The 13,585-nt window shown below is 42.8% G+C and overlaps 1 protein-coding gene and 1 long non-coding RNA gene across 2 annotated transcripts in view; one reads left to right on the top strand and one right to left on the bottom strand.

Annotated features, from left to right (window-relative positions):
• RPS6KA6 (ribosomal protein S6 kinase A6) overlaps window positions 1-1,015 on the top strand; it is a 72,037-nt gene extending 71,022 nt beyond the window's left edge. The window contains exon 22 of the mRNA XM_087727908.1: window positions 81-1,015. Coding sequence (XP_087584034.1) covers window positions 81-206 — 126 coding nt within the window. The 3' untranslated portion in view covers window positions 207-1,015. The remainder of the gene's footprint in view (window positions 1-80) is intronic.
• A 10,335-nt stretch (window positions 1,016-11,350) lies between these two features.
• Window positions 11,351-13,508, bottom strand: LOC148043165 (uncharacterized). Its single transcript, XR_015698352.1, has 2 exons — window positions 13,383-13,508; window positions 11,351-11,485 (listed from the first exon to the last, which is right to left on the bottom strand). It is a non-coding gene; the product is annotated as an uncharacterized LOC148043165 (long non-coding RNA).
• Between the last annotated feature and the right edge of the window lie 77 nt (window positions 13,509-13,585).

Below are 13,585 nucleotides of genomic sequence, written 5' to 3'. Positions count from 1 at the left end.
AGAGTACGGAAATCTGTATCTTAATGATGATTGAGGACGGCGGGATTGATTTGTCATTTAATGTCATATGTATGTTCCAGGGTGCCATGGCTGCTACATATTCTGCCTTGAACAACAAGACATTTCAGCCTGTTTTAGAACCTGTTGCCGCTTCAAGTTTGGCTCAGCGGAGAAGCATGAAAAAGCTAACATCCACAGACTTATAGCTCAGCTGGAACATTTAGTCCGCGTGGAACAGAGAAAAGCAAGCAAACAAACAAAACAAAAAATCCCAAGAAACAGCTGCCTGCCCTGTGAATTAAAAGGCATATATACCAGTTCCTCCTACACTACTTGAATTTCAGTTGAAGAAAGGAAGAAAACAAAATTAAAAAGAAAAAGAAAAAAAAAACGTCTACCAGTTTTTTAGAGGATGTATTGCTGTTCGTAGGTTGGTTTCAGTAGCATCAGGGTATTTTGCAACTGTGGTGAGGAATTTCGGTACACATTTCATTTCGGAGATCGCTCGCGTTATGTTAATACTTTTAAATACTGTATAGTTTTCATCCGGTTTATAAAGATGATGTATTAGTTGAGACCAGAGACGCTGCTCAAGTTGTAAATTTCATTTCAGAAGAAAAGGTCAGTGTTTTAATATTTTTGCTACCTTGGCCCTGTTGTAAAGACAAAAGAAAAGAAAACATTAAACATGATGTGCTCTGGTTTTGTACATTGATCCCATTAACTGGCGGACTCCATGCATTTGATTCGCGGGTTACGACAAGCCAAGGACCCTTGAAAATGCATATCCTAGTGCAAAATGCATGATGGAAGCCCTTAACTTCTGTTGGTGTCAGCCAATTATGTGTAAAAAAAAAATCATGTACAGCTATAATAATCCATGAGCATACACCGAGATGATAGCGTGTAACTCCTTCATTAGAAGCTGTAGATTTGGTTCAACCTAGCCGTGTCTTTCTTAAGGCTTTTGAAGAGTGGTGGTTGTTAGGATAATAAATAATCTGTTGTACTTAAACTTTATGTATGACTTCACCATCATTGGACCTTTTCAAGAAGGGGTAAGTAGATCTCTGCTTGATAATAGTTTAAATCGGGGGTGTCCAACCGTGGCAACTTTGAGGCCTGTGGACTGCAATTCCCAGAGTTCTCCAGCCAGCCAGGGGATTTCTGGGAGTTGAAGTCAACAAGTCTTAAAGTTGCCAAGGTTAGCCACCCCTGCTTAGATATAGAATAAGGAGTGAAGGGCTTTATACCACACTCGTGGACTTCAACTCCCAGAATTCTCATGGCTGGCTGGAGAATTCTGGGAGTTGAAGTCCACAGGTCTTAAAGTCGCCAAAGTTTGGCACCCCTGCTTAGATACAGAATATTATTAGATACAGAATATGGTGTGTAGAGCTTGTACCCTATATCTAAAAGGCTATGAGTTTGATGTAAACTCCAGTATTGTGCTCTCATGTCCTGAGGCTTAGATTTGTTTCATCTGTGAACTTTGGTGTCACACAGTCTGTGCCCATTTCATTTAACAATAGGACTGATGTATTTTGCACTTGCATTCTGGATTGAACCTTGTTACTTGATTGGTATTGAGAAAAAGACAAATGAAACTACCTTGATTGGTATTGACACAAGACAAATTAAGCTACCTTGCTAATTAAGCTAGCGCACTCTGCTGTCTTCAGTTGTTCTTCGTGGTCTTCAGTTCTGAATTTTGTCATCCTGGGACAGCATTTTTATTCCTCCTAAGTTATAAGATAGTGATGTTTTTAATCACATGCCATATTTCACAACAGATTTTATTTATTTACACATTGAAAAGTTGTCTGAATTCCTTGTTTTCTCTGATATTTTATAAACAGTTTTGAAGATAAATGCTTATATTAATGTTTTCCCCCCTCTTTTTTTTCCTTTTAATATCGACTTTGTGTTCCCTGAAAAGTGCAAGATTTGAAACATTCCTTGGTCTTTTCTGATCAAACTTTGCCTCAAGTAGAGGAGAAATTCCTCGTATATCCATAAATTCAGTGGGAAGAATAAAACCAATGAGGATTGGGAGGATTACTCAAAAAAAAATATGAAATTGGTCAGGTTAACCCATATTGGATCTTGATTAGTTTCAAACTGGCATGTATTCTTAGAAAATGCATCTCCCTCCCCAACCGCAAAGAAAGATATTCCAATATGGATTACTGAGATATTTTATTGTAAAATAATGCAATTGATCAACATCCTAACAATATCGAACCATCCTTTGGGATGACCTTCCTTGAATAACCATTAATGAATTAGAGAGCTCTTGTGATGAGATCGAGAGAGTTCTGCATATTATGCTGAATAATATTTTATTCTTTTGTTTGATGACTTCATTTGGGATCAAATAAAACTGCTAAGACTAAAATCTGAAAATAGAATGCATTTGTTAAAATTCATGAAACATGTTCACAGAGCTACAGGAAACTGGAAATGCCGGTCATAAATTACAAGAGGAAAAAGGCTACTTTTTTCATTCATTTCAGGAGCAAAAATAAATATATGGATTTATTTTGTTTAGACAAATCCTTCCTTTAAGGAGTGGATACATATTATCTCAGCCATACGTTTCTTATTATACCTACAGAAAATCAGACTTCTCTCAAATCAGAATAAATGCACCTTTTGACCAATATTGTCTACTCCGACTGGCAAGAAATCAACAAATCTCAGGGACTTTTTCAACAGCCAAATCTCATGTTTTGGTTGTTTCATGAGCATATTTGAGGCCTAGTCACTTTTCTGAAGGGTGGGTTGCAATAATTATAATTTTCTGGATAGTTGGTGATAAGTTTCTAAGCTCCTGGAGGCAAGTATCCCGAGAGCCAGTTTGCTTGCAGATAAGCACAGTAGAAAATTCTAGAAGACTCTGGATATCTGGTCTCTAAAAGTGATTCTTTCTTTAATCTGATAAGTGAAAGTGGTTTTGAACCCTCCCTCAGGATGCACGGAAATGACTGCCAATGACTTTGATGCAGTGGTGAAATTCAATTTTTTTTACTAGTGGTTCTGTGGGCGTGGCTTGGAAGGCGTGGCAGGGGAAGGATACTGCAAAATCCCCATTCCCACCCAGCTCTGGGGCCAGCCAGAAGTGGTATGTGCCAGTTCTCTGAACCACTCAAAATTTCCACTACCAGTTAACCAGAACCTGCTGAATTTCACCCCTGCTTTGATGTGGATGGAATGAACCCAAAGGGGCAAACTATTAATTTTTCTCTTCATAGCACTTGCTGGAAGACTTTTTCAAAAGCAGAACTTCACATGTATCTTGAAGTTACCCGAGAGATAAAGAGACCCTCCTTATAGAGACTTCCTTTTCTTTTAAAAAAAATGCTCCTAAGGTTAATTATTTACCACAGGGATTGCTCTCACCTTGTAGGAACAATACAATTTTATCCATACTTCCATACTACCACCATGTTCCTTCGTTGGAACATGGTGGTAGATGTACTTTGACAGAGATGTACATGGTCTGTTCTGGGGCTGTAAGTTCCTCTTCTGGTTTGGATACTAATGGAAGCAACCTCAAATAGAGGTTTGTCAACTATGGTTTTCTAGAAAAATCACTTCTACTTGTTGAAATGATCAGGAGTGGTTAAGAAGCTCTGGGATCACACTTTCTTTGGGCAGTCTTTCTCAGAATAGAAAAAAAAAAACCTCACCAGATGGACTCACTTTCACTTCCTTCCAGAGCCATCTCCGACTTTGTCAGCCTAGGGCTGCCTGTTTGCCGCCGGCTTGAAGCGCTTCCCTTGGGTCAATCAGGGACTTTGCAATGTCCCTGAGACCAGCAAGGCTTTGTCTTCCTGTTCACCATCTCTACGGGACGGTTTAGGTCGAACTGGACCGTCCAGTGGCAAAAGTGTCAATGGCGGTCTTGGACTGTCGAGACCGCACGTTGAATTGTCGCGACATTGGCCCTCCTCTCTGGGATCACATTTTCAGTATTGTGAGAGTTTAGAAATTACAGTATCATCTTTTAATGACCCCATAATCTCTTGTGGGGTGGAGTCTGGGCAACTGAATGGAGCTGAGTATTTACTGGCCAGATGCCCTTCCTGTTGCCAATGCAGAGTTTTTTTTTCAGCAGATATATTCTCATTGTGCCCAGAGAGAAATATCTGCCTCAACCTAGGATCAAACTCACAGCCTCCTGATTGTGAGGTGAGAGTTCCACCTCTAGGCCACCACACCACTCTTTAGAAATTACGGTACAATGGGGGAATATTGAGCCAGTGGTTAAAGCTGAGCTTGTCATCTGGAAAACATACAGTCCTGGTTCGAGACCCAGGCACTGTTCAGTGGGATGAACTCTATAACCATCATTTGAAATTGCTGTCAGACTGGGGTTTTTGTCCATCTTGTGCCTTGTTAGGATGTAACGGAAAGCTATGATCGGGAGGTTTTCAACTGTTGCATGGCAAGGAGGAATGGAATAGCATGTGTTAGACCATGCTTTCCCATGGCTCTGTATGTTGAAATATGTTCCATCTGAAACTGGATCCTTATCTTCAGCTGCAGAGCCATAGAAGCACGACAGGATCGCCAAATAACCAAGTTTTATTTACGTGGTATTTGGGCGAAGTACTTCCTAAAGGTTTAAAATCACACAAAACGTTCTCCTCTCACCACACTGTTGTCAGTATTGTAACTCTCATGTCTCGGACAGACTCTGGATTTGTACCATATTGTATTTATTCTGTTCAGAATTTTTTCTCCCCTTCAGTTTTTTTTATTTCAGACTCTGTATATATTGACATTAAAGTTTGCCTTGTACTACAAGTTTTGCAGATGCATCCAGTATTGTATTGGAAAAAACCTTGTTTACATCCTGCTGCTAAAATCCGTGCAGTGTGTCCATTCCTGTCTCTCTCGCTCTCTTTTCCTTTTTGTCTGTTTCTCCCCTTCTCATCTTGCTTCCTTCCTTCTTTCTCATCTTCCTTTCACCCTTCCTTCCTTCCCTCCCTCCCTTCCTAACTTCCTTCTCTCATTCCCATATCCATCCTTCCTAACTTCCTTCCTTCTCTCATTCTCATATCCTCCCTTCCTCCTACTACTGCAATGCGCTCTACATGGGGCAACCCTTGAAGAGCATTCGGAGACTTCAGCTCGTCCAGAATGCAGCCGCGCGAGCAATTGTGGGTGCACCTTGGTACACCCACGTTACACCTATCCTCCGCGATCTGCACTGGCTACCGATTGGTCTCCGGATACGCTTCAAGGTGCTAGTCGTCACTTATAAAGCCCTTCATGGTATTGGACCTGGGTACTTGAGAGACCGCCTGCTGCCAATTACCTCCCAAAGACCCATTAGATCTCACAGAGTAGGCCGCCTCTGGGTTCCGTCTACCAGCCAATGTCATCTGGCTACTACCCGGGGGAGGGCCTTCTCTGTGGCAGCTCCGGCCCTTTGGAACGAACTCCCCGCAGAGATTCGGACCCTCACCTCTCTCCAGGCCTTCCGGAAAGCCGTTAAAACCTGGCTGTGTCGGCAGGCCTGGGGTCGATGAGTTCCCTTCCCCTCTCGAATTGTGTGGCTGTTGGTTGTTTTTAAATGCCCTGTACTTTTGTAGTTTGTGTGTCTTTCCCTTCCTCTCCTTGGGTTTGTGCGCCGCCCTGAGTCCCCCCGGGAATAGGGCGGCATATAAATAAAATGAAACTCAAAACTCAAACTCCTTCCTTCCCTCCCTTCCTAACTTCCTTCCTAACTTTCTTTCTTCTCTCATTCCCATATCCATCCTTCCTCCCTCCCTTCCTTCATCAACCAAAGACAACATAAGTATGTGGAATAGGATGTATAGTGTGTGAATGTTTGTGAGCTGTGCCTTTAAATAGAAGGCATGTCTACTAGAATAAAAACAAAAAATATGAATTCATAAAGTTTCAAGTTGACAACATTTTGATTGTATTTGGTACCAAAAGCAAAGGGGTCCCCCCCCCCCATTTCTAATAATTTATTTTTATTTATAAGCCGCTTCCTAGGGAATCATTCTTATCAACTCACAATAATAAATCCAAAAATAAGACATAATAAAACTAAACTCAATAAAGCAGTACAGGACCACAGAGTGCCATTATAAAACCTAAACTGTGCAACAATGGGAAAGTGTCATCTTAAAATAATGTGAAGCTGATCTCGTCAATTTAGAAACGGGTCGATGAAAGCCGTTGATAATTTCTGGTTTTTATAATCAGTTTTTTTTTAAAGGGTAATATAGGAGATGTACAGGTAGTCCTCGATGTACAACCACAATTGAGCCCAAAAATTTATGTTGCTAAGCGAGAAATGTGTTAAATGAGTTTTGTCCCATTTTACGACTTTCCTTGCCACATTTGTTAAGTGAATCACTGCAGTTGTTTTATTAGTAACATGGTTGTTAAATGAATCTGGTTTCCCCATTGACTTTGCTTGTCAAAAGGTTGCAAAAGGGGGTCACGTGACCCCGGGACCTTGCAACCGTCATAAATAAGCATCTGAATGTAAATCATGTAACAATGGGGATTCCGCAATGGTCATAAGTGTGAAAAATGACCATAAGTCACCTTTTTCAGTGCCATTGTAACTGCCGTCACTAAGCGAACTATTGTAAGTCAAAGACTACTTGTACTCCAGTGGGAAGGGAATTTACATTTGATGAGATTTTCACTCAACCAATCAATCAAAGCTGGAAGGGACCTTGGAGGTCTTGAAGTCCAGCCCCGTGCTCAAATCTCTATGATGCTTATGAGTTTATGAGTTTATTATTTATAGGCCGCCCTTTTCCCTGAGGGGACTCAGGGCGGCTTACAATTTATAGGGAAGGGGATACAAGACAATACAACACTAAACTTGAAAACAGTGCAAGTAAAAAATAAAACACAACATTCATCATTCGGGTTGATTTTACAGACAGAGTTTCTTCTGAAGCAGAAGATAGTTGGGCTTCGTTCAGCCATCGGTACCTTCACCAATGTTGGTCTGTAACCCCAATCCTGTTCATCATACGTTATCTATGTTACCTGTTGTGGCCCAGCAGGAGCCGTTGGAGCTGCCGATGGACTCCGATAGCAAGGGACCCTATGAGTCGGCTCTGGAAGATGTGGAGGACCCTGGGCAGGGTTCAGACTCCGAGCAGAGACCAGAGAGTCTGGTTGGCCACCAGGAGGTGCCTGAGGCATGGAGCAGTGGTGAAGATCAAAGAAAGTTTGTCCCTGACATCAGGCAGTGGTGAAGAGCAAAGGGAGTTTGTCCCTGACGTCAGGCAGAGAAGGGCAGAGAAATGGAGGCAACAATTATAAGAGATAATCAAGCCCAGGTGGTTGTGGCTTGGCTCCTCCCAAGAGAGTATGTAAGAAGAGACTTTGGGAGGAGATCTTTTGCAGGACACAACCTTTTATACCAAGCTGAAGAAGCTCTTGTGTGTATTAAATCTCTTATCTGTGGGAGTCTGGGTTACTGCCAACATCTTGCCTGTGAGTAATTACTTGAATAAAGCGTGGCTAACAGTAAGCTTGTGTCGGCGTTACTCACCGGATGGAGGGGGGTCAGAACAGTTACCTATATATGTTATTCATCAGATGGAACAACGCCTGATGACCTCTTTCTATCGGTCCAGGATAGAAAGTGTCTTCACATACTGCATTACAGTATGGTTGTTGTTGTTAGTTGCAAAATCATGACCCATCGTGACCCCATGGACAACATTCCTCCAGGCCTTCCTGACCTCTATCATCCTCTAGAGTCCATTTAATGCCTTCTGCTTCGGTGACTCCATCCAATCACCTCATTCTCTGTCATCCCCTTCTTTTTTTGCCCTCAATCTTCTCATTAGGTGTGGTTTCTTCCTTCTCATTACAGTAGGGCATGCTGGTTTAACCACTGCGGACAGGGAAGCACTACAGAGAGCGATCAATTCGTCACAAGAAACCATTGATTGCCCTCTAACACCCCTGGATGACATTGTCAGGTCTCGCTGCTTTAGCAGAGTCAGGAAGATACTCAGAGATGATTCACACCCAGGTCAGTGTGTCTTCGCACTTTCTACCATCAGGCAATAGACATCGAAGCATAGCCAGCCAAACAAATAGGTTTAAAAATAGTTTCCATCCTTGGGCTATCAGACTCTTCAACACAACCACAATTACTCCACGCACATGCAGAAACGTATGACTAGTTTTTTTCTTTTTCTTTCTTTTCTTCCCCCTTCCACTAATTACTTGCATAGGGATTATTCTTTATATTATTTAGGTTGTTTGTATTTTTGTCATGGATTGCACCAGTGAGGCTAAAACCAATTTCATTGTATACATGATGTACAATGACAATAAAGGCTATACTATACTACCTGAAGGGTTGATGGCATTTTGTATAAGGGCTGTATCAGATGCTCCATTTTCCTAGTCGCCATCATCTCTACTTCCCTAGATGAAGAATTTTCAGAGGAAAAACTAGATCAGTAGAGTGGTTGCCTTCAGAAGTTGTGGGTGCTTCATCATCACTGGAGGTTTTTAAGAAGAGTCTGGGCAGCCACTTGTCTATCCTGTTTTGAGGATAAATGAAGGCCAACAGACTTATGCAACAATCAAACATAGTTATTTGTTGTGGCCCAGCAGGAGCCGTTGGAGCTGCCACCAGACTCCGACAGCAAGGGGCCCTATGAGTCGGCTCTGGAGGATGTGGAGGACCCTGGACAGGGCTCTGACTCCGAGCAGGACACAGAGAGGCTGGTTGGCCACCAGGAGGCACCTGAGCCTTGGACCAGTGGGGAGGAGACAAGGGAGAGTGAGCCGGAAGCCAGTAGTGAGTTGTTCCTGGATGCACGCCATCGAAGAGCTAATAGGCGTCAGGAACAATTACGCAATTACAGGAGGTAATTGCACTCAGCTGGTGGTCATTAGGCTCCTCTCCAGACTATACAAAGCTTCTTGTGCACACGCCCCTCTTTGCAGAAGTCAACACAGAATCGAATGTCGGAGAACTTTGTATGAGCTTGGCAGGCTGGATTGCTGCCAAGCCTTATCTGTGTTTATTGCTGCCCAAGCTTGTCTATGCCAGGTTGCTGCCAAGGACCTGTGTGTCTGTTAATTAAATGCCGTAATTTATCTCTGGCTCTGAGTGTGCTTTGGTGTGGAACGAGAGGGGTCAGAACAGTTATTTATTTCTGAATCAGTTTTTTCAAAAGTCAAGTAAAATAAGGAGCTGGTGGACACAAAAGAAGACCAATTTTACTCCTAGCCATCACATTGCCTGCATTTGTCCAACCAGTTTTGTTCCTTGTAACTACCATAACAGAATTCTTGTATATTTTTAATTTTAAAAGGCAGGTTCATGTCTTGAGGACTAAACAGAGGGAGGAGGGACCATGAGAGATGTTGAATTTCATACCCCAAAAGAGGTTCTTAGATGTTCCTCAAAGTGTCTAAAGAAGAAGCTTGGTTCTTCTGGTTGAGATCTCCTAATGGGTTTACAACGAACAGAAATTACTCCAGTCAGTCAACATGAGGTCTTCCCAGCTATTGCATTCCTATTATGGCTTTGAAGATACAGTAGAATAGAAAAGAGCTGGAAGAGACCTTGGGGGGTCTTCTAGACTAGACCCCTGCTCAAGCAGGAGACCCTATACCATTTCAGACAAGTGACTGTCCAATGTTGTCTTAGTTTTGAAGCAACTTCAGTCTCTTCTTAAACACCTCCAGCGATGAAGTACGTACAACTTCTTCACTGGTTAATTGTTCGCACTCTCAGGAAATTACTCCTTCCTTCTAGGTTGATTCCATCCTTCATTAGTTTCCATCCGTTGCTCCTTGTCCTGCCTTCAGGTGCTTTGGCCAGTTGTGTCTCACAAACATTTAGGCCTTTTAATAAAATTTGCTAGTTGTAAAAATATGATCTTAAGACTCTTTCTGATTTTGTGGTCACCATAGACCAGTGTTTCTCAACCTTGGCGACTTTCAGTCCTTTGGACTTCAACTCCCAGAATCCCCCAGCCAGCATAGCTGGCTGGGGGAATTCTGGGAGTTGAAGTCCACAGGACTGAAAGTTGCCAAGGTTGAGAAACACTGCCATAGACTCACACGTCTCTGCTACATTTCCTTCAATGTGGTCTTTTATTTGTTTTTCATTGGATTTGTTTTTAATTTATTTCCTTTTTTTGGTCAGGAGATGGCGGCATTGCTCAATTTGTGTCATCTCAGGACCATCAAATTGGGTAAAGGCATTGCCTCTAATCTGTAAAGGTGAAACTGAAGTGAAGAAGGCTTACCTGAAAATGCAAACTGATCATTGGAGGGGGAGGGAGAGAGGGCTAGGACTGTGGGGTCCTTGGAGTTCTCTGAGCTTGGTTATTTCCTTACGAGGTTTTCATTACCTAACAAGGGAACATCATCAGTGCTACTGTAGAAGGCAGGGATGTTGTAAATGGGAGGCGGAGGAGGAGGAGGAGGAAGAGAGGAGGAAGAGAAGAAAAGGAGGAAGAGGAGGAGGAGGAGGAGGAGGAGAGTGATGTCCTTGAAGTTCTCTGACCTTGGTTGTCTTCTTGCAGACATTTCATTACCTAGCTAGGGAACATCATCAGTGCTAGAAGGCAGGGGAATGGTAAGTGGGAGGAGGAGCAGTACAAGGAGGTGGACAAGGAGCAGAAGGAAGAACAGGGGAAGGAGGATCAAGAGAAGGATAAGAGATCAAAGTAATATTGTAAGTTAAGATATGAGACAACACCGGAGATTCCCAACTTCAAGTCTACCTCAGCCATGGAACCCTAGCAGGCAATGGGTTCATTGATTGAAATCTGGGTTGGACCTCTTCAGAAAACACCCTTACTAGGTTTATTAAAGGTAAAGGTTCCCCACACACATATGTGTTAGTCGTTCCCAAGTCTAGTGGACGGTGCTCATCTCCGTTTCAAAGCTGAAGAGCCAGCCTGTCCGAAGATGCCTTTGTGGTCATGTGGCCGGCATGACTAAATGCCAAAGGCGCATGGAACGCTGTTACCTTCCCACCAGAGGTGGTCCCTATTTTGCTACTTGCATTTGTACATGCTTTCGAACTGCTAGGTTGGCAGAAGCTGGGACAAGTAACAGGAACTCATTCCATTATGAAGCTCTAGGGATTTGAACCGCCGAACTGCCGACGTTTCTGATCGACAAGCTCAGCGTCTTAGCCCCCTGAGCCATCGCATCCCTAGGTTTATTGGAACATCCTATTACATCATACCCTTACTCAGATATGAATCCTCAATTTTGGCCATCCTAACCCAAGTAGATCAATCTATAAAGTCCTATACAGGAGTGTAATCATTATGTTTATTGTGAAAATAGAAGGTAAAATCTATAAATCACTGGATGCTGGTGGAAAAGTTTTATTTTTTGGCTTTTCATAAAAAGTGGTGCCACTGTATCAGTTGATCACTTGTGGTATTTCCGGAGAAGACTGGCCCAATCCTTAAAAAAGAAATTTATGAACCCATTTTGCTCCAGGCTGAGGAGAAAAAGACAAGGCCAAGATAGAATTAATTCAACACAAGCAGAAAATGTCAAGTAAATAACAAGCCACATAATTTTGCAGGAAGCCAATCCATATTTTTCCACCTCATGAAATTGCAAAATGATTACACATATAACAATACATCCTTGATTGTTGTGATTTTACCTCATGAGAATTCCAAAACAAAAACACAAATTTATTATTAGATTTGTATCTTGCTTTTCCATCCAAAAAGTGCATTTGAGGCAGCTACCAAAAGGAAAAGGAAAATGCAAAAATAAGTTAATTTTTTTTCAAATAATTCCTCAAAGGGGAATTAAAACACTGAAGCCCAGAAAAATCTTGAAAAAAAACCCAGTCAGAAAGGCAAAATATTAACACTGATCATTGGTCCCACAGGATGCCAGAACCTTGCTCTCCCAATAGAGGTAAAGGTTCCCCTTGCACATATGTGCTAGTCGTTTCTGATTCTAGGGGGCAGTGCTCATCTCCGTTTCAAAGCCGAAGAGCCAGCGCTGTCCAAAGATGTCTCCGTGGTCATGTGGCGGCCATGACTAAACACTAAAGGCGCACGGAATGCTGTTCCCACCAAAGGTGGTTGCTATTTTTCTACTTGCATTTTTTATGTGCTTTCAAACTGCTAGGTTGGCAGAAGCTGGGACAAGTAATGGGAGCTCACTCCGTTACGCGGTGCTAGGGATTCGAATTGCTGAACTGCCAACCTTTCTGAACGACAAACTCAGCATCTTAGCCACTGAGCCACCGGGTCCCTCCCGACATATGGGGATCCAAATTTGTTTCTCTTTTGATATTAGGGATGGAATGCCATCTCTAAATGAGGATGGTTGAAAAACAACTGCAAAAGAAAACTCCACACCACCCTATCAGTAGCTCACCAGTGTCCCCAAAGTGTTTTTTTTTCAAGAAGCAACTGGACTTTCTGTTTTTTTTCTTGGAAAATGTTTTGCTTCTCATCCAAGAAGCTTCTTTAGTTCTGACTGGATGGTGGGAAATGGAAGGATTTATACTCCTTGCAGACTGCTGGTCATTTGCATTATTTTAGCAGGTCATTAAGGTCACCTGGATGTTTATCAGTGTCTTGGGGATCACCTGAGTGGTGCAAATGGGTGCAGAGCCTTCTTTGAACTGTTGAAAGGACTGTGTTGTAGACTGGAGAGAGAGTCAAAATTGAACAGCTCTCTCTCTCTCTGAACAGAGGGGGAAGGAATCAGAGGTGGTATTCAGCAGGTTCTGACTAGTTCTGGAGAACCAGTAGCAGAAATTTTGAGTAGTTCTGGAGAATCAGTAGCAGAAATTTTGAGTAGTTCGGAGAACTGGTAGCAGAAATTTTGTGTAGTTTGGAGAACCGGCAAATGCCACCTCTGGCTGGCCTCGCCCCCATCTATTCTCTGCCTTCCGAGTCCCAGCTGATTGGAAGGAAATGGGGATTTTGTAGTAATCTTCCCCTGGAGTGAGCAGGAATGGAGATTTTACAGTATCCTTCCTCTGCCACACCCACCAAGCCACATCCACAGAACCGTAGTAAAATATTTTGAATCCCACCACTGGGAGGGATATGGCATCATCTATCTCCAATCTACCACACAGTCCTTTCAACAGTTCCAAGGAGGCTCCACACACATTTGCACCACTCAGGTGATCTTAAAGACACAGATAAACCTCCAGGTGGCCTCAACGACTCTCTAAAAGGATGCAAATGACCAGCTGCCTGCAAGGAGTATAAATCCTTCCATTCCCCACCATCCTGTCAGAACTTCTTGTATGAGAAAGCGAAACGTCTCCAAAGAAAAACCAGAAAGTCCACTTGCCTCTTGAAAAAAGCACCTTTGGGAGAACCATGGCTGAGAATCTCCATAGACATTTAGCTCACCAGTGGTGCACCTCTGGCTCCTGGTTTGGGGGGTTTGCTCATATCTACTTTGGTGGGTTCTGTTTCACCCTCAGCTTTGGTCGTTGCAGGCGGACGGCGTCCATGTTTTGGGGGTGGAATGTACGAAGGCGCCATCTCCAGTTGGAAGTGTGCTGCTGGTAAACGGCATGCCATCTTCTCGGTAGGCTGGGGCGTGGTGGAGA

This window comes from Thamnophis sirtalis, unplaced genomic scaffold (assembly GCF_051295495.1).
Source record: "Thamnophis sirtalis isolate CommonGarterSnake01/CBP01778 unplaced genomic scaffold, rThaSir2_p1.2 scaffold_13, whole genome shotgun sequence".
Taxonomy (NCBI): domain Eukaryota; kingdom Metazoa; phylum Chordata; class Lepidosauria; order Squamata; family Natricidae; genus Thamnophis; species Thamnophis sirtalis.
Note: the sequence above shows the minus strand (reverse complement) of the source record. Positions and strands in the feature narration are given on the sequence as shown.